This window comes from Hylaeus volcanicus, chromosome 8 (genome assembly GCF_026283585.1).
Source record: "Hylaeus volcanicus isolate JK05 chromosome 8, UHH_iyHylVolc1.0_haploid, whole genome shotgun sequence".
Classification (NCBI taxonomy): Eukaryota; Metazoa; Arthropoda; class Insecta; order Hymenoptera; family Colletidae; genus Hylaeus; species Hylaeus volcanicus.
The window spans coordinates 16869863-16896376 of NC_071983.1; the positions used below are offsets into that span (position 1 = coordinate 16869863).

Below are 26514 nucleotides of genomic sequence, written 5' to 3' on the forward strand. Positions count from 1 at the left end.
CAGACGGACTTATTGCGTCGTTCTGCGCGTACGAAATTACCACCAAATCCCCCTTGGCTCGTTCGAATTTCTTTCAACGTCTCAATGAAAAGATCACCGTTTTCTCTCGCGAGATCCCATTTATATTTTCCGTGTCGCACGCGGCGCTTCGCCGATGGGAAAAATACAAGCGTAAGAGTTTTACAGTGTGTTTGTCTTCAGAAATTCGTTTCTTCGTCGTCGCCTTCTCGCGTTGGCCGTTCTTAGGACGGCCAAGTTGCGTTCTATCGCTGCTCGTGATACCCAAAGGAAGATTTAAGAAAAATACTCTCGTAAGACGACCATCCGTTTCAATTATCCGGGTATCCCCTTTGCGCGAACGGCTCTCTTTGCTCGGTGGCGTCTATTAAATTCTCGTTGCATCAAATTCACCTTGGGGCAGGCTCGTCGTGGCCGAGATTTTTTCGCGTAATTAGCCATGCACAGCGGAGCTAACGGTATTTCGAACTCCACGATACCCGTTTTCCTACCCTTCCGGCTTTCAATTCTTTTCTTTGGGTAGAAAGAACACTCTTCACGTGTCTCGAGCTGCACGGCGCTCGGTAAATGCGGTTAAGCTAAAAAATTACAATCTTGTATAAAAGTTAATTCAAATATGAAATAGAATATCTCAAATTATGAAGTTTTATAGGAATAATGCATTCGAATAAAAACGGAAATGGTTTCTACAGTGAATTTGAACTAACTACACGAATGAAACAATTAACATACACTTCCGCGTACAAGATCCCAATTTTTACTTAGTGTTTCGGTATTGTAGGTAGAACGAGTAACGAAGTATATTGGCAAGACAAATTTTCGCTAACCAAATTGAATTTGCTCCTACGACGAGAAACTAATCCACCGATCTAATGACATTCCCGAGTAAAGTAAAGATTACTTTCTTATGCTTAATTTAAAAATTTCATTTCTCGAAAGTAGACCCCGCGGAATTCACGGTTCGTTGAACGTCTGTACCGAACGTTGTCACGACTGCTGAACAGTCGCGGCTGCTAACAGATGCCCAGCCACGATCGCCATCTAATCTCCCTTTCTCTCTCGCTTAAGCAAACATTACGGGCAAAGAAAATACACGGCAATAAAGTTCGCCAGTTTGCAATTACCCATGAACCGGGTCGAGGCCGCGGTTTACGAGACCGTTTTCGCGTCGTTTTGTTTATCGCCGGTATACGATAAACGAATCTTCTCATAGCTTCGGTATCTGGGCTCGTAGATACGTCTGATGGGCTCAAGGATTCGAAAAGTTGTCGGGCCGAGCGTTGAAAATTCGCTTGCTCCGTGTCTTTCGCGACGGAAACGCTAGGAAAGCGGAAGAAAAGGTTGGTGATGGTTTCTTAGTCGTCGAGGGCGTGCATGAAAACAGGTTTGCATCTCCAAAGGTGCAGTAATTCCTAAAGTTTTAACGCGTTGATCGCCACATCACTCCAAAAGGGATAGCAAGAACTTTCGCCAAGGAACTAATAGAATTAATCTCGACGGTGAAGCGGTAATAAAAATAAATTTCGTTAAAATTCGTGAGCATGGTGAGATTAGAGAAATTAATTAATCGGGCAAGAGCTAAATTATCTAATCTTGGCTAGTCTCGAGACAATATTTTAACTCTAGAAATTTTCACGAGTCTTAGTCTGGCAGTCAACGTGTTAATATATTTTGCCTATGGTTGAATTCTTGCATCTAAATTCTACGGGACTGGACGTGTTACGAAAAGGTTTGAGGAAGTGAAAGAAATTCGAGAAGGTGCTAAAAGACTCGTCGATAAAGCTGCCTGACAGCCTTTGATCATTTCGACGAACCTTCCTATTGGAAATATAGACGGTGGAATAAATGAGTTAGACTTTTCTTTCACCGTTGACTTTAAAAACTTTATTAGAAACACTAGGAAGGCCACGTCTGTTCTGCACGAAAGAAGCAGCTCGAATGAATGAATGTGAGGTCAGTAACGAAGAATTTCGTTACTGAACTATAGACCCTATCGGTTCCATACTTTCTCTAAACAAGGCAAGATGGGACGCAGCTGCACCCTTTTGACTTGTGTCTAGAAACGAAACCCAAACGCGCAAAGATGGTTTTTGTAACGAAAACTTTCTCTTTTAGTGAAGGGAAAATTCCAACACCTCCTTTTCAGAAAAGAAGGATTTTAAAAAACGGTCCATTTTGAGGTAGTATCTTACTTAACAGGCAAACTACTCCCACCACGCACAAATAACAAATCGAGAAGTCGCAATTACACGAATTCGATCTCCCACTCTCCTCTACTCGCGTAATTCGACCTGAAACAGTGAGAACCGGGCCAGCAGGTATATCTGGTAGCGCGAAGCTGGACCAGCGTTCTTCCAGCTCAGGGTTCTTCTAAATATCGCCTAGCTACGACTTTATTTCCGCGACGAGACACTTTTCGCGAAGTCTAGGGGCAGGGGAAATACGCGTTTGCTCCGATGCCGGTGCGCTCCGTCACCGATATCCGATATCCACTGCGGTTGATACGCAATTCCGCAGATGGAGGCGAAGATCCATAGCGCGAGAAACGTGATCTCTGATAGAGAAAAGCAATTCCATTGCGATACATCACCGTCGCGGTTTTTTCCATCGTTATTCACAGATATACAAGAGAATCGATACAGGGGGGATGCACAAGGAAATTTTCGCATTTTTGAATATCGTATGCTGCCTTGAGCGATGGGGATGGTTGGGAACGGTTTGGATAATGCTCTTATGCGGGATCGCGTGGCGTGACGCAGGCAGGTTCGATCCTGTGCAGGAGCTGACCCTGACCTGTATCATCAGCGCAGAATCCTCAGGTCGTGGTCCAGAACGAATTATTTTAAACGAAAGGTCGAAAGAAGAGGTTTGCAATCGATTCATAAAGTTTGTATACTCATTGGATTCGAACCACGAATTCGATGGATCCAGTGCATCCTGTACTCCTTGCGAGTAATATTTTTAAAATATTTTCTCAAGGTACCCCTGACTCCCATTTTTCGCGTTTATTTAACGTAATTTTCAGAAAACTACTCCTTCAAATTACCACGAAGGAAGGAAGCTCCGAGACCGAAAATGTTTCAATAAATTTAATGCTCGTCCAACCATGGATACTTCTTTATTTTCGTAATAGTCCAGAACGCTCTAGGACTAAATCGACTCGACCGGTGTATCATATAATTAAAACAGAGATACGAAATTGGTGGAAAAGAAGGACGAGATTAAAGTCAACGAAAGCTTCCAGAATAGAAAATTGCTGCTCGTCTTTATTGGATCCCCCAGCGTCGTGCCGGGTGCGATCGCGTTGGATCACACGAAAATAAAGAAGAACACCGATGGTAATTGTCATCGCGTGGAAAACGTTTCAACTTCGATTCGCGACGAGACGAGCTAAAGTAAATTGGCATAATACGACGAAACTCGGATGAAATTTCAATTACGTCGAAGGAAACTCCGTCTTGTCTCGATCGTTAATTCCCTCGACTATGTTCTCGTCGAGCCATCGTTAAATACGAAAAATCGAGACCGTCGGTTATGAAACAACCGAATCACGGGAGCATCCACTCGCACATAAATTGCCTCGCGATTGGAGTACCCTTAATTATTCACGCTTTTCCAGCGGGGAGAGACAGGATGCTTATTGTTTTCGACGAAGAGAATTTATTCGTGAGGTCGTCCACCCATTGTTTCATAATGTATTTAATTCAGTACGCGAGATAATTGACATGCACCAGAGAAATTAGAAGAAACTAAGGGATTTATTGATAATAACGCGAACTAAGACGTTAGTCGAGGAGACCGGTGTCAAAAGTAAAAAAATTGATCATTTTTCGAGCTTGAATATAAATTGCAAAAGTGCGATAAAAGTGTTTTTAGTACACCTCATAATTTCAGTTACTTCCTACATTTTTGTTCCACAAATAGAATTACAATTTGGTGAGATATTCAAATTAATTGCATTATTTGCAAAGTGTTCCTATTGATACCCTATTGGACCTACGCTTTGACTGATGCTCTGATATTGTTCACGCTCTAACTCTGAACTCAAACTCTCTTCTCGCGCCCTACAAAAACTCATGCACGAGTAACGAAGACCATTATGATAATGCGTGCAAGACAACCAAAGCGCGCAGTGTTTCGGTCCTGGTGAAAGTCACATTTATGAAAGCTCAATCACCGAATAAATCTTCTGGAAGAGCGATGGATGTTTTTTCGGGGATATCGAAAGCATTCCACGCACAATTATTACTTTCACCGACGAGAGTTCTTCCGCCGCGAGGGTGAACGCAGACGGGAAAGTCGTTACGACCACTCACTCCTTCAGGGTCGGTCGTCGATCATCATTTAGTTCCGGTCAAGAACTTTCCCAGTGTGGTCCTCGAAACTTGAATGAAAAACCACGGGGAGTCGATGTCGTTGCAAAACGATCCTTCGACCTCGACTCGATAAAAAGACATACATTTGAGATGCGATGGTCGCTGCGTCCTGCATATGCGAAGCTAGAGTTCGAAGCCGACTGTTTGAGCCACTTTTGAAGTGACTTCAATAAATGAAGAGGTTGTTATCAATTGCTGAAGTGTCCTGTAGGTGATTCGTTTGAAAAGCTCATTTGTTACTTTGTGGATTTTTAACTGGATCAAATTTTGTCGTTAGAGAATTTCAAAAAATGATTTAATTCTTTTTACTGCTTCTCTTTGAAGTCGGTTAATCTTTTGTTCGGCAAACCCATTAGGGATCTCGTCATACCTAGACGTAGTTCCTTCCTCAATGACCATCAGTTTTTAAAAGAGTATGGATACCGAGCCACGTTTCGAGAATCAAGAAAACCCGAAATCTGGTTGGACGGAACGCACTGCATTTGCTACTCGAGATTGGTGAATAGTTTCCAGTTTCCAAGTTCGATAATTAATCATCCGTGTCGCAGGCGACGATGGACAATTACCTAAGACGTACTAGCTGGTGTTCTGTGACCTAAAATCGGAAACTTCTGGACTGGCAACTGAAACAAAGTTTCCTAGCTCCGTCCCTCTCCGCGGAGGTGATAATCGTGGGTACGTGTTGTTCTCCGCCTGATATTATCGCGTTGAGATTACTCTCGGTGGACGAGGCACAACGGCTGCACTCAAACGACGGGATAATGTCGTTTCACGGTGGACTATGAACGTTACGATTCCACGGTTGGCGCATTTCAAAGGGAAGCAATGTGATAGAGCTGAAAGGCGTGTTAAGTAGCTCATCAATCATGCATACAGCAAGGCCGCTTTAAGGCGAACAAGGGAGGAAAAAAAAAGAAATTGGCGGATACGGTAGCGAACTGCTTCCTGGAAAGGGGTAGAGAAAGAAGCCGAAGAAAAATTGTATCTACGAGTACACACACGGGACTTTCAGAGCTGCTTTCTCGTAGTAAAGAACCTACAATTTTGATCAATAATTCGAGGTCGAGGTATTCGCTATTTATTTTAGTCTGTGGAATCACCTTCTACAAGGATTTCCACATGTGATTAAACATACTGTATAGAGAGTGGATCATCAGGTACTTATGGCAAATAGAAGTATGGGGAGATGAATGAAATCAATGTGAACAAATGGAAAGTGAGACGATTCTGAACCACAATTTCCGATTCTTAAACTAATTCTGAGACACCCTGTATGTGTTATACCGTTTAGAAGATAAGATACACTTTCAGTTAAGTTCCAATTCTTTTTCTGTATATCTATCAAAAAAATATTACAACCACCCTGTATACGTGTACGCACTTTTGAGTGTTCTTAATACGAGCGTTCGATAATAATAAAAATTAAAAGAAATATAGAACAAAACTATGTAAACATTATAATCGACAAACGGCTAACCGCCAGTCGAATCTAAGTGGCCCACCCAAGGCAGCCAATCTGTAATTCTAAGCCTCCCCGACGAATATTGATTTAACAAGTACTTTCCGCGTTAAATTCGTTAATTGCAAACTCTCGTCCACGCTGCAAACGCTTTGCGTAAATGAACGTGTCGGAATCCGTCCATAGCCGAGCTGTGAAACGCGAGACTGAATAGCGCTTTTCACGCAGAGGTTCCATTGTAACTTTTTCGTCGCGTTACAATTTCGCTCATTGAAGCGACGCACGCAGACGCAACAATGCAGTATCGCGACAATGGTTGACGCTCCTCCGCGACAACCTCTTCCTGTGCAAACCTCGCACGCGGAATTATTCATAATGCGTGTCGATACTCGCGCGTGAGTAACGACTCGACGACCGTTCGATTTCGATTAGGACTACTCGGTACCGATTATTGTTTCGCGGGAAAAAGAAAATATCCTTGTCTCGTATCGGGGTTGGACAGATGTTCAGAAATGTCGAAAGCAAGTAATTACTCCTTTTCCGTAATTCAAAGTAAACTGGGTCAAAACGAGTATGTTATTTCCATGCTTCAGCCTTCTTCGTTAAGGAGGTATTCTAGTCTAGAGCGTCAATTTTTTAAGACTTTTTTTGTTTCTTTGAATCACAAATATTTCTTCATATTTCAAAATATACGTAATTTATTTATAATGAGAATAATCAAAATTAAACTTAATAAGAATGATCTTATACAGGTCATAAAAAAAAAAAAATACGTTTGCTACTAGGCCGACCTTAACAGACACATTTTTCCAGATCTACATTTTGAGAAAAAGCCAATAAAAGGATAGATATTTTGAAAGTTCTAGATTAGGATCCTCCCTTAATTTAATTTCATTAGTATTTATTTAAATATTGGCTAGCATGTTTCAGATTATAAATGAACGTTTTGTATAAAGAAAAAATATAATCATAAAACACGACATTCTGGGAAAGATCTTCGGAGATCAGTAATGGAGAAATCAATTACTTTATAGTAAAAAATAATAAAAAAGACCAAGTACGTTGCAACGTGCAGCAAGTTTTGAGGTTCGCACGAATTGCGAGAGACTACTTCCAACGAAAGAAGAATATACGGGAAAATTGAAAGAGGAAAACAATAGGGGTGCTCGAATCGGGGCGTCTCTTTTAACTCCTCCCTTTGTTCACGGAAAGTGTCGAGACATCGTTATCCAGTGGAAAAGAGAAAAACTCCGAGGGAAAAAGAACCGAGGGAACATTCACGAGATTCGTAAATCGAATAGAAAACTCTGCCGCTTCTGATCTCGCAGAGGGACGAGCAGATTGTTTTCTTTCAAGCTCGTCGGTGAATATCGGGACTGTCGATACACCGCGAAACTCGAAATCAGTGTTGCTGTGATAAAGATCCAGTGGAATCTCCACTGTAGCATCATTGGAACTTTATAGAGAGAAATGAAAAGAATAACGTACTCCAACGATTTTTGTACACGTTCATCGATTTTTAACTTAAGTTACGTTCCACGTTGTTCGATAGAGAGAGATAATGATAAATTTTCTTTTATCGAACAGCATTGACGTAATTACTGGAACAAGCATTTTTTTAATTCCACGGGTAATTTTAATCGCCGGTAATTTGTCCCATAAATCCTATATCGGTCGACTAATCGACGCAGGTATCTGGCAATTGATCCGTCATAGAACCACGGGCCAGATATCAACTGGTTATCCGTGCCTGAGCCGCGAAAGCTCTGCAAATGGATGCGAAATAATCCCCAGATCCCTGGACTGTGTAAAATCATGTAGTAGCGATTCATTGTTCGAGACTTAGCCCTCGTGTTTATTATCTTTAGCACCGTTAAAAACCCTGACTAATCGATCGTGGATGATTCGCTTGCATTGCAACACTGTGCTGCAGTAGAAACGCAAAATCTACCTACACGTGTCATCTGTTGTACTAGTTACAGTCGACGAACGTTTGGTTCTGGTTATAGAGGGTTAACGACATTGTTTAGTTTAAAATTTTAACGAAACGATACGTTGCGAGCGAGGCAGGTATAAATGTTTCATGGATGCATTTCAGGAGGCGTTGGTGAAGAGGTTAGGGCCCAACGCTCACGCATTTACTATGGAAATTACGCCGTTAGCACCCCCCTCGGTGCAATTGGTGCCTGCGAAGGAGTATAATGGAGCCCCGATAGGCACCAGCTACGACGTCAGAGCTTATGTGGGTGAGTGAAATGAATCGGAACGCGAAAGATCGTCGTACAACAGGGGCAAGATCGATCTATTTTGTCCAATGAACAGACACTAAAGGTCCCTTAAGGGGGTCTTAGATTCTGAAGACTCTATGTGCCAAGAAATACGTGTCTAAATCAGGTTAAACAGCTCTAATTCTTCGAGTTATTGACTAAATTACAAATGTTGATTGTACATAATTAATTGCCACCTTACAGACTACGTATAAGAAAAAGAGGTCCTCTTTGGAATTCTACATTGAGAGTTTATTATTTATGTAAGAAAAAAAAATGAACTTCAATTCCATGAATTAATTTTTCATGCGACGTTTTGTCCGATCATCTCTTAAAGTGGCAATTGTTTGGGAATCAAAAAGTAACCGTGTGTGATTTACAAAATTTCATTAGCAGAATTTATTACGGTACACGCAGTTACTAATACGAATGAAAACGGCGGCGTCGAGGTCTCCAATTTTAATGCAGTTTTATTCGAAACTTTTTCCAAGCTGATGTTCAAAACAGGTCCGACACTAACGAACCAATTTTTACCAAAAGTAATTCGCGTAAAAACTAAACGTATCTTTATCATCGATCCTGCAATCAACTTAACTACGATCACCTATTTCAATTAAAAAAAAAAAGAAGAAGAAAGAATGTGGTCTCGTTATCTGAAAAATGTCACCATTATTTCTTAAAGCTCCCTTATCTGAAAAATGTGTAATATATTTTTCCGTCCTATTCTCTCCACAAGCTACGCTCGCATCGAATACAAAACAATGACATTTGTTTTGTGAACATTCGTTTCGTATGAATGGAATTTGAAAAATCAAAGATGTCAGTACGTCGTGTCTTTTTTATTTTTACCGATAACCCTTTGGCTCCTACATTTCCTTTAATAAATCAATATTCCCGTATGGAAACACATACATACATGTTTTCTCGAGGTACGGTCCAAATAAATATGCAAAAATTCAACGAAGCTGGTATCGACAGTTCCGGAGAGAAAATTCCGCAAAAGTAACACTTTTCAACATCCTGGCCTGAAAGACCCCCTTAATTGTGCCCTGTCGCGTGGAAGACCGATTTAATTCGCCGGTGAAAATTTCACCGATAAAACGGTTCAACGGATCAATCGTCGAATACGTTCTTTCACGATCGAGGGGAGAGTGTATTTCGACATCGATTTCCGGAACTGATTACGAGAACTGAAAGGGCGAAGCGGCGCGTGTTGATTGCGTATTTTATTTCGCTTCTCCGGTTCTGTTTATCAGGCATCCAACGCTTCGCGTCGGTTTCTCTTTGGGTTTCGACATTTTCAGCTTAAAATTCACGCTCCAGCCAGAAGGTATTACGTTCCTGTTGTAAATTAAATCCATCCCCGCCCTTTGAGTGTTGCAAAAATTCGCGTTGGCGGAAACACGATCGCGGCGAGTCTCGTGTGGAGTGATTCGCTCGATCGGTCGTTCTCCGGCGAAAGTAGTTTGTAAATAACGCAACGGTTCCGATATCGAAAATCCGACACGATGAAATTCAGCTGAACGAGCGGACGAGAAGCTTCACCGAAAAACGACCGTCAGGATGGGCATCAGGGTGATACAACGTACCTCGAAACCACCCCTGCCTGCCACCACGGTCTACAGCGTGCCTGTGTCCGCGACACCCTCTCCTGGACCCAGAACCCAAACCTGTCAGACCAGGGTCACCTTCGCCGAGAACGAGATAGCAGAGGACGAGGGTAAGATGGTTTTTTAAAGATGATCACTTTGCAGGCACAGGGTATTATTTATTTTACCCATATTTTCTTCGTTTCGGGGTGGTATGCAGATCCTACAAATATGTGACGAACTTTTTCGAACAAGAAACTACGTAAAAGGAACGTAAAATAAATATTTGGCTTCAAGCTACTAAACTATTACCCGTTGTATACAGGGTGTCTCATTATAATCTTTCCACGCGATTATTTCGCAAAATATTCATCATTCAAAAAAAAAGTTTAAACGAAACATGCTTTATTTGAAGGGGGACATTCAATGGTGTACACTGTTTTTTTCTAGGTAGAGGCGCCTCCGAGATTTCAAGGTCACGTTTGTTTTTTAAATGGGAACGTAGTTTTTTTTCACGCTAGACACATAGCTTACCTCAAAACGAATTCATTGACCTATATTATGTTAACCTTGAAATGTCATTCAAGATCATTTCCATGGTTTAAAGTTTTCTTCTTCACTGCACGTCCAGAAAATGTTTATCTTCTAAATTCAAAAATACGACCTTGAATATTTATGCAGCACCTGAGTCTATCCCTAAATGACAGGTCAACTTGTTCTAAAGTTTCGCTAGCAATTTGTCTGCAAGCATTTATTATTCGAGCCTTCATATTTCCGGCTCTTGTTGGCTGTTGCATGTAAACTTTATCTTTTATGTAACCCCACAAGTAAGAATCCAAAGGTGTTCAATCTAGCGACCTTGGTGGGAAAGGTATCGGACTTCCTCTACCTATTCACGGTCTATCTCGACATCAACAGCCAACAACAGCCGAAAATATGAAGGCTCGAATAATAAATGCCTACAGACAAATTGCTAGCGAAACTTTAGAACAAGTTGACCTGTCATTTAGGGATAGAATCAGGTGGTGCATAAATGTTCAAGGTCGTACTTTTGAATTTAGAAGATAAGAAACATTTTCTGGACGTGCAGTGAAGAAGAAACTTTTAAGCTATGGAAATGACCTTGAATGACATTTTAAAGTCGACATAATATAGGTCAATGAATTTGTCTTGAGGTAAGCTGTGTCTAGCGTGAAAAAAACTATGTTTCCATTTAAAAAAACAAAGGTGACCTTCAAATCTCGGAGGTGCTTCAACCTAGAAAAAAACAGTGTACACCATTGAATGTCCCCCTTCAAATAAAGCATGTTTCGTTTAAACTTTTTTTTTTGAATGATGAATATTTTGCGAGATAATCGCGTGGGAAGATTATAATGAGACACCCTGTATATACAAGTTTGCCTATCGCTATTTGTCTTCATCTTTACCATACAGTTTTGTAGTTTTACTACATACATAGTTCAAGATCTGCAGGTACACAGAGTAGGGTAAGAATTATAGTACATCCAAAAAGAAGAGGCTATTCTTTGCGGAAAAATAAGTCGAAAATGTGAAGTAAAATTTGTATGAAATAAAAATTCACTAAAGTTCTCTGGTACGATTTGGCTGGCGTGTCTGGCCATTGCTGGCTGATACTACTTGTGACCTTTCTACTGCTGGCCTTTAAACTTTGATACGGTATTAACTGTTTCCCCCTCGATCTAATAATTTCAAAGTTTATAATTTGTTGAAATCAGTTAGACATGTCCATATACAGGGTGTTTCATTAATCTTGGATACGTTAACGCGAGTGATGCGAAGAAATGTCAAAGTTGACAAACCCTTTCTCTCAAAGTCATCTTCCTCGAGAATTCTAATGACTTCTACATGATCTACTCTTTATTTGGTCATAGTAATGACGTATTTTTATCCTTCTGCCATTTATTATAGACGAAAAAGACTTTAAGGGAAAAGACTTTACCATGTATGACTCGTATGAAAATGTAGGATTGCTAGAATCGATGGTGGATTAAGTATCGAACGATGTTTGATTTCAGAAAACATGGGACCACACGCTGCAGTGGAGAAACCGTTTCTATTGAGCGATGGTCGCGTCGGCTTGGAAGGAAGGCTGGATCGTGCGGTTTACGGTCACGGAGATCCCATCACGGTTCATGTCAACGTCACTAACAACAGCAGTAAATCCGTCAGGAGGATCAAGGTGAGACTCGTCTTCCCAAAAAGAATTGCATCGCTATTCTAACAACACGTGAAATAAAACTAAATAAATTAGAAGTGTAAATATGAAGAAATACACCTACTCTAAGTCAATACATTCGTTGACGACTTCTAAGTTGACACAAACATGCCGTGGGCATGGATGTTAACTAAAATCTGAAATAATTAAAAAAGAAGAAACTGAACAATACATAATGCACGTATATTGTAGAAACGAAAAGTCTGATCCTTAATTTAAATTATACAACTAGTCTAAAATTCAACTTTACATTATTTACCGATTTTCGCGGGGGAAGAAATTCCAATTTTCAAAACGGATGCCAACTGACTTGAAATAGCTAATCGTTCGCGTTGAAAACAATTGTTGGAGTGCAAAGCGTTAAATCCTTTTCATTGTAATATCGAACGGTTTAATCTAGCTTCATACTTAGTGAATTAATCGGTCGCATCCCGCGAGCGTCGTTCGTTTCCATGATAGCACCCGAGAACTTTAATAAGGTCACGGCAACGAATCACTCCCCGGATGAAAACTTAACGAAAGAAAGGGTTGCCCCGCTGATTCGACGATTATAAATTCATTTCGTTATTTCCAGACGAGGACGGAATACTCAACGATTATCCGCGACTCGGAATCATCCCCGTAGAAATCGGTAGTCACGTTAAGTAAACGACGTGCTTTGTTTTCTCGCCCACCTTTTCACCGTCTCGAGTTTCCTCGACGATACGAGCCATTATCGTGGCGGAATTACTCGTTTCCAGGCAATTAAATGTCGCGGCGATACGTAATCGAGTGGTTGCGTGAAAATATCAGACGAACGCTACCATACTCGTGTCATTTGGTGTTATCATATTAAAACAACACTTAGTTATTAACAACACTTAATTAGTTTGTAAAATTATAGAGAAAATGTAGGAGAGGCATGACAAGTTTGATAGGAAAGGAGATAATATTTTTAACATCAACTACAAATGTCTGGTTGCGGTGGATAAGACAGACTACAGATTTCTCTAATTGAAAAATGAAACAAAAGGAACGATAAAGAAAAGAAAAATTGATGCATGAAGTGAGCGAGTTTTAATTCGTAAGGATGCGAAGTTGAATAACTTGAATCTAATAAAGACAGATTTTCGCGGCAACAGAGGAAATTACCATGGAACAGTGCGTTGAATTTTTTTCGAAACTACATAATCGGTTTTACCAGTGGAGAGCTGGTTTAATCAGGATCAAGCCAGATACTAATGGTTCGGGCGGCAGTGTTCGCAACCCGGACGGCATTAAGCCGGACAAAAGTTCATTCGCAGATCATGCGAGGGCAACTCGCGTAATCTAGTTACGAATCGTGCTTGGAAGGGAGCCGAAAATGTTCCAGTTCAACTCCAACCACCTGCTCCGTACTTTAGAAGGCTAATGGAGCCTAAAAATCTTCGAAAAACCGGCTTCGAGAGTTTTACGTGTACATTTTCCAATGGCTACAAATCTTTGCCAATTTTCAGGTCTGATTTATTGAATAGTCCCAAAAAATAATAGAATGGCACGCAGAGGGATAGACAATTCTTTGATGTTTTGTAGAAAGAGCCTGAATAAAAAATAATTTGGCAAATCATTTACTCTGATGCACTTTTAAAAACGTTCATCTGCTCCTCTAGAGTAAAGTATGATTAAACACTCAATTTAAATCATCGATTTGAGCTCGTTCTAACGTACATCAAATGTCCCGTGTCTTTCTAATTAATTACGTATTCTCTTATTTTTAGTTACGATAATTTTATCGACTATGAGAATTCGACGCAAAGAATTCTCCAAGAAGTGCCCGAAACGTTGAGTTTAGTCACGATTCCAGGAATGTTCTCCTCGTTTCGGTCCTCTGCTTTAAATTTCCCAGACAGAAATCTTAATTGCTGGGAGACAAACTCACCCGTGGAACGTAATACCGTCATTTGAATGAAACGATCGTTTGCATTCTCGAAAACGCTGTCTGAATTCAAATACGGGACATCGACCACGTGGAAAACGTTGAAGCACACGTTACGGGACATTCTGAATTTATAAGATCGTAGTTAAGATATCCGAGTTGGCAAACGCAGAAGGAAAGGATAACGGAACGGAAACGACATAAAAGTCGAGTATCTGTTTCGCTGGCTACATTTTTCTGAGATGTTCTGATCAATTTTGTCTGATATTAGCGAGAAACTCCGCTATGAACGACTCTATGAGTGAGATGTATAACATGTTTATTAATTGTGGTTAGATTACATTTTTTATATAGCGACAAGTTTGTAAAACATTTTACGTCTCGTTCGTAATAAGGTCCATAGAGTCAATTTCCAAGTATTCTTTTGATTTTTTTATCTTAAAAATGGAAAGAATTTTTGTATGCGTTCATCTTTTAAGGATATACATCATTTATTATGCACAACGGAATCCTTTGGCAGATGCATTTTTAAATATCTACATATACTATGGGAAAACGCCCTTCTCTTCGTGGCTAGAATACCCACAGCCATGTCACTCATTTGAATTTATATTTTCAAAGCACACGAATTGTTATTAAGGAATATAATCCTAAAGATCCATTTATAGAACCCTTTACAGACATCAGAGCGACCAAAATTTAAGAGTCGAAACGTTTCGATTAACTCTCAATGTCTGCCCACCGAGATAAACGTTGCGAATGAATCACGGTGAGGTATTTTAATTCCTCGACCGTGATCCGAACGAAACTTTGCCCATCCCTGCGTAAAAGTCGTGTAGCTTCGGTCGAAGAAGAAGCTGGGGGGGGGGGGGGGGGGCAGAAGTGCAACAGGCGGAAGGAGTTGAAAGGTGTCGAGTATGAATTTCCTCGAGCGACAGAAAGGACTTGGGCACATAAAGCGATCGCGTTCGCGTCGATTGACTTTGCGTCGTGGTTCGTTAGCGAACGTGGAGAACAGTGTTTGGAACCAGGAACGGACAGGTCCGATACCGTGATGATGACTACCGTACGAGTTTCCCACGCGTTTGCGTTAACTTTGACTCGACAGTTCGGCAAACAAATCGACACACGCCGAGATCCCGGCAACCTACACCGTGCTTGAAACGAACTAATTGCGTTTGTCCTCAAGCCTGGCGAATTGGCTGGGAAAACATTAATGCCGTGAAGCAGGAAACGGATAAACACACTTTTTGGCGGTAGCTACCACAGATGTTTAAAGTCAACCACAAAGATAGGAGAGGGTGAGAATGAGTTTACGTCAGTTTACAGTCTTAATCTCGGGATGGTTAATTAAAAAATTCATGATAGAAGCAGAAGATATCGCTATTATCTATAAATATCTGCGATAAAAAAACGGAATACGAGTAAAACTTAGAAAATGCAATTTATGAAATGAAACACCTTGCAAAGCGTAGACGTAACAAGCTAGGCCTCGCTAAACTTGAAATCTAACAGACGTAAATTTTAAATAAAATATTGTGTATCGAATGACGGTTTTAAAATTATTTAGAACCAACCTAACTAAGTACTAGAAGTTAAGCGAGCCACTCCAATTGGACTAATTAATCTCTATATTTTAATCTACACAGGTTTTTATCGTGCAACACGTAGACGTTTGCATGTTCAGCAACGGCAAGTTCAAGAACGTGGTGGCCTTGTTGTCCTCGCAAGAAGGCTGTCCGATAGGTCCTGGAGCATCTATGAGAAGAAACTACACTCTACGACCCATCAAGGGCTCGACCAAAAACTGGATCGCTCTGGAGGACAGTTACGCGAGGGCAGGTGCCACCCTAGCCTCGACGGTCGTTTGTCCTGGAAACGGGCCAGAGGACAGGAACGTTTTCGCGATATACGTCTCGTACTACGTCAAGGTAATACGTTTCGACGTGTTCAACGGGGACATTTACTGCTCTGCTATACCAGCAGCGTTTAACCTGCTCAATTATCCAAACTGTGTCATCCATCAAAACGAAAATAAACATTCCACGTGCACGCCGGCTCGCTTCGTGTACGTTCGGTGCGTTTAGGTATACGTGAATACACGATTCTGAAAATAACATCGTTCGAACAGGCCTCGAGGGTACGATTAGGCGAGCTAACAAGGCTTGGAAGTAGTGAGGAAAAATAGATTGGAGAACGAAAACTCTTGGATTGTAAAAAATTGAAATACTATTCGACGCGACTAAAGATAAATTGTGCAATAGAAAAATTCATTCAACGAATCATTTTTAAAGGGCCACCTTTTGTAAAGACTGATTTGGAAAGAGGGCAATTAGAACTACAATCACTAATTGATTTGATAACCCTTAACCATCGGTATAAACATACAAAATTGATATAATTTACCGAAGAGAAGTTATCACCACCGTTGAAACTAGCTATAGAATCAATATGATATCACAAATTTCAAATATTGCTGAAGACACCAAAGATCTATCTAATCTAGCACAGAATGATGACTAATTTTCGTTTTCCTAGGTGAAGCTACTAATCACGGCGATGGGTGGAGAAGTGTCCCTGAAGTTGCCGTTCACGTTGATGCACAGCAACACGGATCCAGATCTGGTGGGTTTTCCTTCTCCCGTCAGAGAATCTACGAAGCTCGGGGGAAAAACAAGCGACGAGGTCACGGACACTCTGGAAAGACAAGAGGACAACGGACACAGATACAGATCCAGCAAACTGGAGCCGATTAAAGAGAAATCGAAGGAATCTAGAGACGTCGACGTGGATCTGATAGAACACTGTGAGGAGGGTGACAGCACCTGAGGGCAGGTGCAAACAATCGAGACAACGCGATCATCAACAAGGAACAACAGTGGTGCGAGAAACGTGAAGAACTCAATCCACAAGAACTGCAAACTGGGCTTTAATATTCAGAGAGCTTGGTGCTGTTTCAGAAGAGCTTCTTAGTAAAGGACGAGAAATTTTACGACGAAGAAATTGAGACCAGTCTGTCGCGGAAAGATGATCGCTTTCCGATTGAATTTCACGCAATTCAACTTCAAATGCGACTAAAGATGCTCAGGAGCCAGCATCGTCTTTTCCTTACCACCAGAATGGTGGATGGGAACGATCTATAAGTTTTGGTGATTTATATCGCACATATATTTCTAAAATGAATTTACGAATTACTTGAAATACGTGATTTTTAAGTTACCATTATGAAAATGTATGATAAGCATTTCATTATCATCTAGCGATGCTTATCTATTTAATTAGAGATTACAAAAATATAACATCAACACAAGCATGGTTTAACTCTATTCGATGTTAATTGATTTGATCCTGATATTGATAGTCTTCAAGGAGACAGAATATAATATAGGAGGGCATATATAAAAGAAATTATATGGGAAGAACTAGTTTAGTAAATTAGTCCAGAAAAAGCATCGATGATTGCAAGGTATGTACTTATATGTATAACTTTTGCAGCATGTAGAATGCGTGATTGTAATTAAAACATTTGCTTTTTTAAATATTACTTCTCCTGAAAATGTTACTTTTCTAAGTAGCATCACTTTACAAATATATGTGCGATATATATTTTACATGCGAAGAATTTTGTTAATAACGCAAGAATTATATAGTTTCCTCTTCTTCTATTAATGACATGTATTTCTGTACATGGAAGAAAAGAAAACAGTTACATTCTTTATAAAACGAATCGAATAATTTCTAGGTACAATTTAAGAAACATTTCCATTTCTGCCAATGAGGATACATTACAAATTCGTGCAATTCCAATGCACGATATTCCTAAGGTGAAAGTCATACTGCCCTCCTAACTGTTCGCAACCCAAAATCATGCACTGTAAAATGTATTCATCTAAACACACCTGCGAGTCAATTGTAAACACAGATCAATGAAAGAAAAGATCTCAAATCTATTTTTTTAGACAACAAATGTCTTATGCTACTAACTTAATTTTTATTTGCTTTCAAATGAATGTTCTGTGTAATTAAAATAAATACTACGTAAGTCATTGTCCCTTATAAAAAATAAGTTAGTCCAGCCTAAATAATCTACACCATTGTATATGAAATACATGCTGAGATGCAAAGCTGTACAGACTATGTCTTTACCACTGTAAATAGTTAATTATTTGAATATGTCTGTATAAGAATACTATTGCCTAATATTGTAAAGCTTCTAAATGATTTATCATTAAATGAGATTTTTGCGTAAGACTTAAATGCAAATTGCAATTTTCATTCTCTAACTGAAGACATCCTAGAGAACTATAGATGTTTTTGAGGAAATCAAGACATTCTAGAACAACATGTGAGCCCAAATAAATATAATACTGTGTGTAGAAAATAAATGATTGCAGCATTCTTATGTTTTTAACATAGATTCGCTATTTATACAAAATATTAAATTTCTATCCTCAAATAGATACATAGAAATCAAAGAAACATTTCTCTAATATAATAATTGAATCAAAAAGTAAAACCATTGCAAACAAGTGACATACCATGGTATTCTGCCCTAGCATAACCTCTGACGATGGATTTGCTAGCATCACCGTCTTCGTCCTGGACTTTGATCAAAATATACTTGAATTTTCCGTGACCATCGATATCCACATCGGGTACTTTATTCAACGATTGAGACATCGTGGCTAGATGCCTATTATTTGAGAATACCGCTGAAAAACGCAGAAAATTATCTTTGGCAATATTTTTGTTTCAATATAACCTATTGGCATAGGAGTAGTTTATATTGATTGAATCAGATTGATGAAAGTTCGTTACAAAAAATATTTGATAAAGGAATGTTCGTTATTACGTAATTTTCGAGAAATACCTTCAAAAAACAAATACCGGCTATTCAACACACAAATTCCAAAATTCTTAAAACTCGCAGCCATACGATAGAAGCAGGTGGAACCACGTTTTTAGTTGGAGACATAAATCCACGCGGCGCTAGTAAGCATCACACACACACATATCTAGCATATCGGTGAGTACCCAGAGCACACTTCGTTGGACTTTTCTCTTTCGCATGAGCTCTCATTCGACCCAAAATATGCTAATATAAGAACGAAAAGCGAAAAATCGTGAAAACATTCCCAAAGACGAGTTCCACCATTTTGTGGATAATGGCAGAGCACGCAGAATAACAAATTTAGTTCAGACAATTCGTATGAGATGGCGCTTACTGAGGGTTGGTAACGTGAAATCGGTACATATGCGACGTTACCATTCTGGCATAACAGTGTCTATCCCTTCCCTACGCACTGTTACCATTTGACTAAAGTCGACATATTCCTACATTTACCGACGTCGACGGAGCATAGGAAGAGATTGATATACAAATTCATTTTTATCATCGCCTCACTTTCGGAATTACCTTTTTAGGTCCTAAATGAAAAGTTATGTTTGCATAGATTTTTGTCCTACTGATATTTTATCTCTCTTTGTAAATCCATTTATTGAAATCAGATATGATAAGCATATAAAGCACAGAAGATACCCTAAACTCATGCTATATTTATGATGAATTACACGCGTATAACAGAGTGATCCGCTCGGTAGAAAACACAATGGACAACCACAACAATAGCCGACTGTCATTGTAGACATTCAGAACGCGATCCATATTTTCATTTCGCAACCCTAATGCAAAACACGAGTTGCCTAATCGAAACTGAATGATGAGTTACCACGTTGGGGTACATGACCCATCTAAATAAAGTACTACTACTACAACTTCAGTCGAGTACGGCGACAAAGTAGTAACAAGAATGATTCCCAATGATAACCATTTGTTGCAGCCCTTTCATATGACAATTTGTCAGAGCTTCTTCTTTCTTTGGACTTTAATTTTTATCGACTTATTATTTATATAAATAGTGTAAACTATTTGCATAATAACTTTCTCATTATGTCTTATTATATATGTTACGAGCCGAGGGCTGTGAGGCTTGTTTCGGCCGCGTTGCCGAGGATAGTTGTCGTTTGGACAATTTTGTTAATAGGGATGTGCTTTCGTGGACGCACCTACGTATGGCTAACGTAGGGTTGCCACTAGGAGGTTGGAAAGTTGGGGCCACGAAATTCTGTTGTACTGACTTTTACCATTCCTCTTCTAGATGAACATCGTAGAGGAATATTGGGAAACTTTTTATTTACTCTGTAACATAAACTTGTTCACTGGATTAACAGCTGAAAAGAACATATTTTAGTACAAACATACATAAATTAATCATTATCAATATATGCCAATGGCAAGAGAAAATCTTACAAGATTAAAAGAACTATTTTATAATAATTTAAGCAAAACAAATGACTTTATTTAATGAAAGTATGTTAATGTAATTTGAATTTATTCTTAGTTTAAAGAAGCATATTTTGTAATCAAATACAAGTTATTTTGATACAAGAAAAACTAACGAAAACCATCGACTCTACTCAAAGATTTGCTATCAATACGAACATCATCGAATTGCATTTGCGTACTATTTTAGTTCAAGCTTTTTACTCATTACGAAATGGAATAACGACCGCGAGCAAATTTTGCTTACGCAACAAATTTTCAATATTTCCGAAAATATTCTCTACATTGTTATTTCAAATTTCTTGGAAGTAAACGGTAATTAAAAAATAGAATATTTAGCGTGACAACTCTAATAATGAATATTCACTAATAATATCAAACATCAAATAGTTAATTGACGCGAAAGATACTAATCAAAAGCTAAATTGGCTCTAAATACTACTTCCAAACGGACGTGGTACTCATTATACGTAACTCTAACAGCACTCGCGGTTGATCTGTTTTACGCAACACTGCCCTGAAATAAAACGCGAAAGACTCTAATATCAAAAGCAAAATTGACTCTAAATACTACTTCCATTCGAACGCGAGCAATGTTCATTTATACGCAACACTAACAGCAAAATCGCGGCTGGTTCTCGTTGGCAACACTACTCTGAAAGAAAACGCGAAAAATTCAAAAGCAAGAATCCTATAAATCGAACGCGATATTTCCATTACGCAAAACTACTGCAAAACGCGATTTGCCCAAGTGACACTGAATTCCCTCGTTGGAGTACAAGACTCGGATAAACTAACTACGACTACAGGCGAGCAAAGTGACAACATAGTAATGACTTCCCATGTTCGAATCCGAAGATGGGAAGCCACTCGTTGCAGCCCTTTCTTGCGACAACTTGTCAGGGCCTCTCTTCTTTCTTCGGACGCATTATCCCATCTGACACTTATAGCTAGGTTCAGTGCAATTCGTGGACGTTCAACCCGATGAACCACACGTCTAGAACCTCGAGGGAACGAGGGTTTCGAACAACCCTACTGATCACGACCGCGACCGCGAAGCAACGACTCAAAGAGTCGAGACCTGAAGAATCGAGAGCAGATTCCGAAACAAACGGACAGAAACTCCGTTTGCATCGTGATCGCAACGATTCCTAGAATCCACCTACTGGCGCAGACTCATCACGTACGCGCGCGACCTACCCAAACTAAAGTGACGAGATCTGCCCTGGACCCTACCTATTGGGATTTAACATACACACTACAAGTTAGGTTACCTACCTACCTACCTAACGCTATATTTAAAAATGGCGAAACAATCACACCAACACACACGCTCAACGGTCCTCATTCAAGGTCCTCGGGCGCAACCTAAACTAGAGAGGTGTCCCAGGACACCTCCGACACCCGAGGATACCATACGCAACATTCACACTCTAAAGGTACCAGTTCCTGAAATCGACTGACAAAGGCTAGCGACCATTGCGTATATGTAATATACAATATAGAAATATTTATTTGTAATGCTTTAGTATACAGGTTCATCTCAGTGTATTATTTTCTTTGTATTCTACAAGATTGGCAAGCTACTTGTTAAATATATACATATTTAATGAAATACGTATTACGATCATTGAATATGCAAAAGAATATTTTTAATGAAACAATCATGAGTTAAGTCATGATAAATAAGAATTTGATATTATCATTATAAAAGTCTGGTATTGTGTGTATTAAAGTGGTATACCACTTTGTTTATGGGTTGGAATAAATTTTTAACCGACCCACTTCCCCATCCTAACCACAGACACACACACACGCGCGCGCGCGCGCGGAAAGCTCGTCGGTGCACGATTCGCTAGCCAGAGTTAGTCGCCATACATATTATTATTATAAATTTTATAAACTAAGTCATCGTGCCCATTGTCTTCGCTCATCTGCAATAAAAGGAAAACACAGTTTTATAATCGTTAACACCATAATATTTAATATTTAAATATATTTACCTTTGTTACTGGAGGAGCAGCAGTGGACCAGCTTCTTCGAATGATGAGTGTGATTCAGCTTTTCTTGATGTTGGACGTTACAACGTTGTAATAGAACAATTAAATTTTTCTCTTATTTAGCGGTGAAAACCACTGATTTATTTAAGACGATGGTCGATGATGCTTCTTAATCCCACGATGTTGCAGCATTCTGGTCTTCTTAATATCGGCTACTACGTCTGCATCCGCTGGGGCTCCACATACGACTGACGAACCGCGAGGAATCGAGCGCTATATTTATAGACAATCGCGCTACTTCCGCCGCACCAATCAGAGCGCAGCTTCTCAAGAAACGTTTCTCGAGAAAGTTCTCCCCCACCATGCCACTCGCAGCCAATCGGAGAGTATCTTGCTTGGAGAACACGTTATAAATATAGGTCCAATTATTCGCAGCCAAAAGAAATACCTCTGCTAACCTGTTGTTACGAATATTTCAAAATGGCATTCTGCTCTCCTCATCTTCGTTTCAAAACGATAACGTCCTCCGTGTTCCAATTCTCCATGTTCCGATTCTCCGTTTCTCTGTGCTCTGATTCATCATAGCTGACTTCTTGAATTCCTCGTAAAGATATTTCTCTTCAAATGGCGTTTCTGCTCCCGCTCGAGCACGCCTGCGAGCAATCGGACCTATATTTATAACGTGTTCTCCAAGCAAGTTACTCTCCGATTGGCTGAGAGTCGCATGGTGGGGGAGAACTCTCCTGTCCAATGTAGGTTGCGCAGCTAGACCTTATATCCCCTAACCGACCTAACCGACAACACCGTGTGCAAGCAGTTAAACGTTTCTCAACAAAGTTCTCCCCCACCATGCGACTCTCAGCCAATCGGAGAGTAACTTGCTTGGAGAACACGTTATAAAAATAGGTCCGATTGCTCGCAGGCGTTACTAGCCGAAGAGCTACCAGTAAGAGCAGGAGCGGGAGTAAACATTTGATTCTTTCAAGATTGTTCAGGCTACACGTTCAAATAGAATTTAGAACGTGTAGCACATAGAATTTGACTGTGTACAGTAATAAGTATACATTAATTCCGTTTAAACTTTTCCAATACATACAAGAAGGACTCTTCGCGATAGGTCGATTCCTGCGTCAAAGTAAATTGATTTGTCCTCTTTCCTAATTAAAAAATATACTTTTACAAAGGAATCACATAGTAGGAGATAAATACGCATCTTAAAATTTCAAAATAATTTATATTATTATAGTCTTATTAATAATATATTTTAAGAAATAACTTAATTTCGATTAAATTCATTCTTTTTCATAATTAAATTTTTCGAACTTGATGCATGCTTAGTTTTCAATTTTGAATGTTTACATAGTAAAAGTCGAGTCATCTTTATTGAAAATAAAATGATATTTAACGAAGAGATGTTAGCCCGCTTATATTCTACTAATTACTCTTTCAAGCTCAGGATTTTCAGGTTTAATCCTTCCGTGTTCGTTGTCTGAACTCATTTACGTGCCCAGGTGCTACTTGGATGAGCGAAGACAATGGGCACGATGACTTAGTTTATAAAATTTATAATAATAATATGTATGGCGACTAACTCTGGCTAGCGAATCGTGCACCGACGAGCTTTCCGCGCGCGCGCGCGCGTGTGTGTGTGTCTGTGGTTAGGATGGGGAAGTGGGTCGGTTAAAAATTTATTCCAACCCATAAACAAAGTGGTATTAATACCAGACTTTTATAATGATAATATCAAATTCTTATTTATCATGACTTAACTCATGATTGTTTCATTAAAAATATTCTTTTGCATATTCAATGATCGTAATACGTATTTCATTAAATATGTATATATTTAACAAGTAGCTTGCCAATCTTGTAGAATACAAAGAAAATAATACACTGAGATGAACCTGTATACTAAAGCATTACAAATAAATATTTCTATATTGTATATTACATATACGCAATGGTCGCTAGCCTTTGTCAGTCGATTTCAGGAACTGGTACCTTTAGAGTGTGAATGTTGCGTATGGTATCCTCGGGTGTCGGAGGTGTCCTGGGACACCTCTCTAGTTTAGGTTGCGCCCGAGGACCTTGAATGAGGACCGTTGAGCGTGTGTGTTGGTGTGATTGTTTCGCCATTTTTAAATATAGCGTTAGGTAGGTAGGTAGGTAACCTAACTTGTAGTGTGTATGTTAAATCCCAATAGGTAGGGTCCAGGGCAGATCTCGTCACTTTAGTTTGGGTAGGTCGCGCGCGTACGTGATGAGTCTGCGCCAGTAGGTGGATTCTAGGAATCGTTGCGATCACGATGCAAACGGAGTTTCTGTCCGTTTGTTTCGGAATCTGCTCTCGATTCTTCAGGTCTCGACTCTTTGAGTCGTTGCTTCGCGGTCGCGGTCGTGATCAGTAGGGTTGTTCGAAACCCTCGTTCCCTCGAGGTTCTAGACGTGTGGTTCATCGGGTTGAACGTCCACGAATTGCACTGAACCTAGCTATAAGTGTCAGATGGGATAATGCGTCCGAAGAAAGAAGAGAGGCCCTGACAAGTTGTCGCAAGAAAGGGCTGCAACGAGTGGCTTCCCATCTTCGGATTCGAACATGGGAAGTCATTACTATGTTGTCACTTTGCTCGCCTGTAGTCGTAGTTAGTTTATCCGAGTCTTGTACTCCAACGAGGGAATTCAGTGTCACTTGGGCAAATCGCGTTTTGCAGTAGTTTTGCGTAATGGAAATATCGCGTTCGATTTATAGGATTCTTGCTTTTGAATTTTTCGCGTTTTCTTTCAGAGTAGTGTTGCCAACGAGAACCAGCCGCGATTTTGCTGTTAGTGTTGCGTATAAATGAACATTGCTCGCGTTCGAATGGAAGTAGTATTTAGAGTCAATTTTGCTTTTGATATTAGAGTCTTTCGCGTTTTATTTCAGGGCAGTGTTGCGTAAAACAGATCAACCGCGAGTGCTGTTAGAGTTACGTATAATGAGTACCACGTCCGTTTGGAAGTAGTATTTAGAGCCAATTTAGCTTTTGATTAGTATCTTTCGCGTCAATTAACTATTTGATGTTTGATATTATTAGTGAATATTCATTATTAGAGTTGTCACGCTAAATATTCTATTTTTTAATTACCGTTTACTTCCAAGAAATTTGAAATAACAATGTAGAGAATATTTTCGGAAATATTGAAAATTTGTTGCGTAAGCAAAATTTGCTCGCGGTCGTTATTCCATTTCGTAATGAGTAAAAAGCTTGAACTAAAATAGTACGCAAATGCAATTCGATGATGTTCGTATTGATAGCAAATCTTTGAGTAGAGTCGATGGTTTTCGTTAGTTTTTCTTGTATCAAAATAACTTGTATTTGATTACAAAATATGCTTCTTTAAACTAAGAATAAATTCAAATTACATTAACATACTTTCATTAAATAAAGTCATTTGTTTTGCTTAAATTATTATAAAATAGTTCTTTTAATCTTGTAAGATTTTCTCTTGCCATTGGCATATATTGATAATGATTAATTTATGTATGTTTGTACTAAAATATGTTCTTTTCAGCTGTTAATCCAGTGAACAAGTTTATGTTACAGAGTAAATAAAAAGTTTCCCAATATTCCTCTACGATGTTCATCTAGAAGAGGAATGGTAAAAGTCAGTACAACAGAATTTCGTGGCCCCAACTTTCCAACCTCCTAGTGGCAACCCTACGTTAGCCATACGTAGGTGCGTCCACGAAAGCACATCCCTATTAACAAAATTGTCCAAACGACAACTATCCTCGGCAACGCGGCCGAAACAAGCCTCACAGCCCTCGGCTCGTAACATATATAATAAGACATAATGAGAAAGTTATTATGCAAATAGTTTACACTATTTATATAAATAATAAGTCGATAAAAATTAAAGTCCAAAGAAAGAAGAAGCTCTGACAAATTGTCATATGAAAGGGCTGCAACAAATGGTTCTCCATCTTCGGATTCGAATCACTCTTGTTACTACTTTGTCACCGTACTCGACTGTAGTTTGTGACGGAACCAGGCGTGGGCGGTCGGGAAAGTCGCTATTCGACACGCTCGGGGGCACAATTCCCACAGACGAAATTTATTTATTTCTAAGGGAATCTGGACGCCAGTGCAAAAACATGCGTCCGTTATCTTCGCCCTTCCGGCTGCTCAAGCGGAGAGCGGGCTCAGAGGAGGTCGGGAAAGACAAAGAGAAATAAGGGAAACTCTGATCCACGAAAGTGAAATTGGGCTTTATTTCGCCGAAAACCAAAAGGGGGGGATTCCGCGGTACACACACACCGCAAAGGAAGAAAGGTTTGGCGACTGCGCGCCG

At 39.7% G+C, this 26514-nt stretch overlaps 2 protein-coding genes across 7 annotated transcripts in view; one reads left to right on the plus strand and one right to left on the minus strand.

The window, feature by feature from the left end:
• LOC128881644 (arrestin homolog) overlaps window positions 1-18367 on the plus strand; it is a 53449-nt gene extending 35082 nt beyond the window's left edge. For all 6 annotated transcript variants that reach the window (XM_054132914.1, XM_054132913.1, XM_054132918.1 and 3 more), the window contains 5 exons: window positions 7952-8099; window positions 9640-9840; window positions 11746-11909; window positions 15489-15770; window positions 16378-18367. In XM_054132914.1, coding sequence (XP_053988889.1) covers window positions 7952-8099; window positions 9640-9840; window positions 11746-11909; window positions 15489-15770; window positions 16378-16668 — 1086 coding nt within the window. In that variant the 3' untranslated portion in view covers window positions 16669-18367. The remainder of the gene's footprint in view (window positions 1-7951; window positions 8100-9639; window positions 9841-11745; window positions 11910-15488; window positions 15771-16377) is intronic.
• The window catches only part of LOC128881652 (14 kDa phosphohistidine phosphatase-like), a 124883-nt gene that overhangs the window by 54162 nt on the left and 44207 nt on the right, over window positions 1-26514 (minus strand). Inside the window, exons 2-3 of the mRNA XM_054132933.1 lie at window positions 18710-18806; window positions 18378-18551 (exon numbers count right to left, since the gene is read on the minus strand). Coding sequence (XP_053988908.1) covers window positions 18378-18551; window positions 18710-18773 — 238 coding nt within the window. The 5' untranslated portion in view covers window positions 18774-18806. The remainder of the gene's footprint in view (window positions 1-18377; window positions 18552-18709; window positions 18807-26514) is intronic.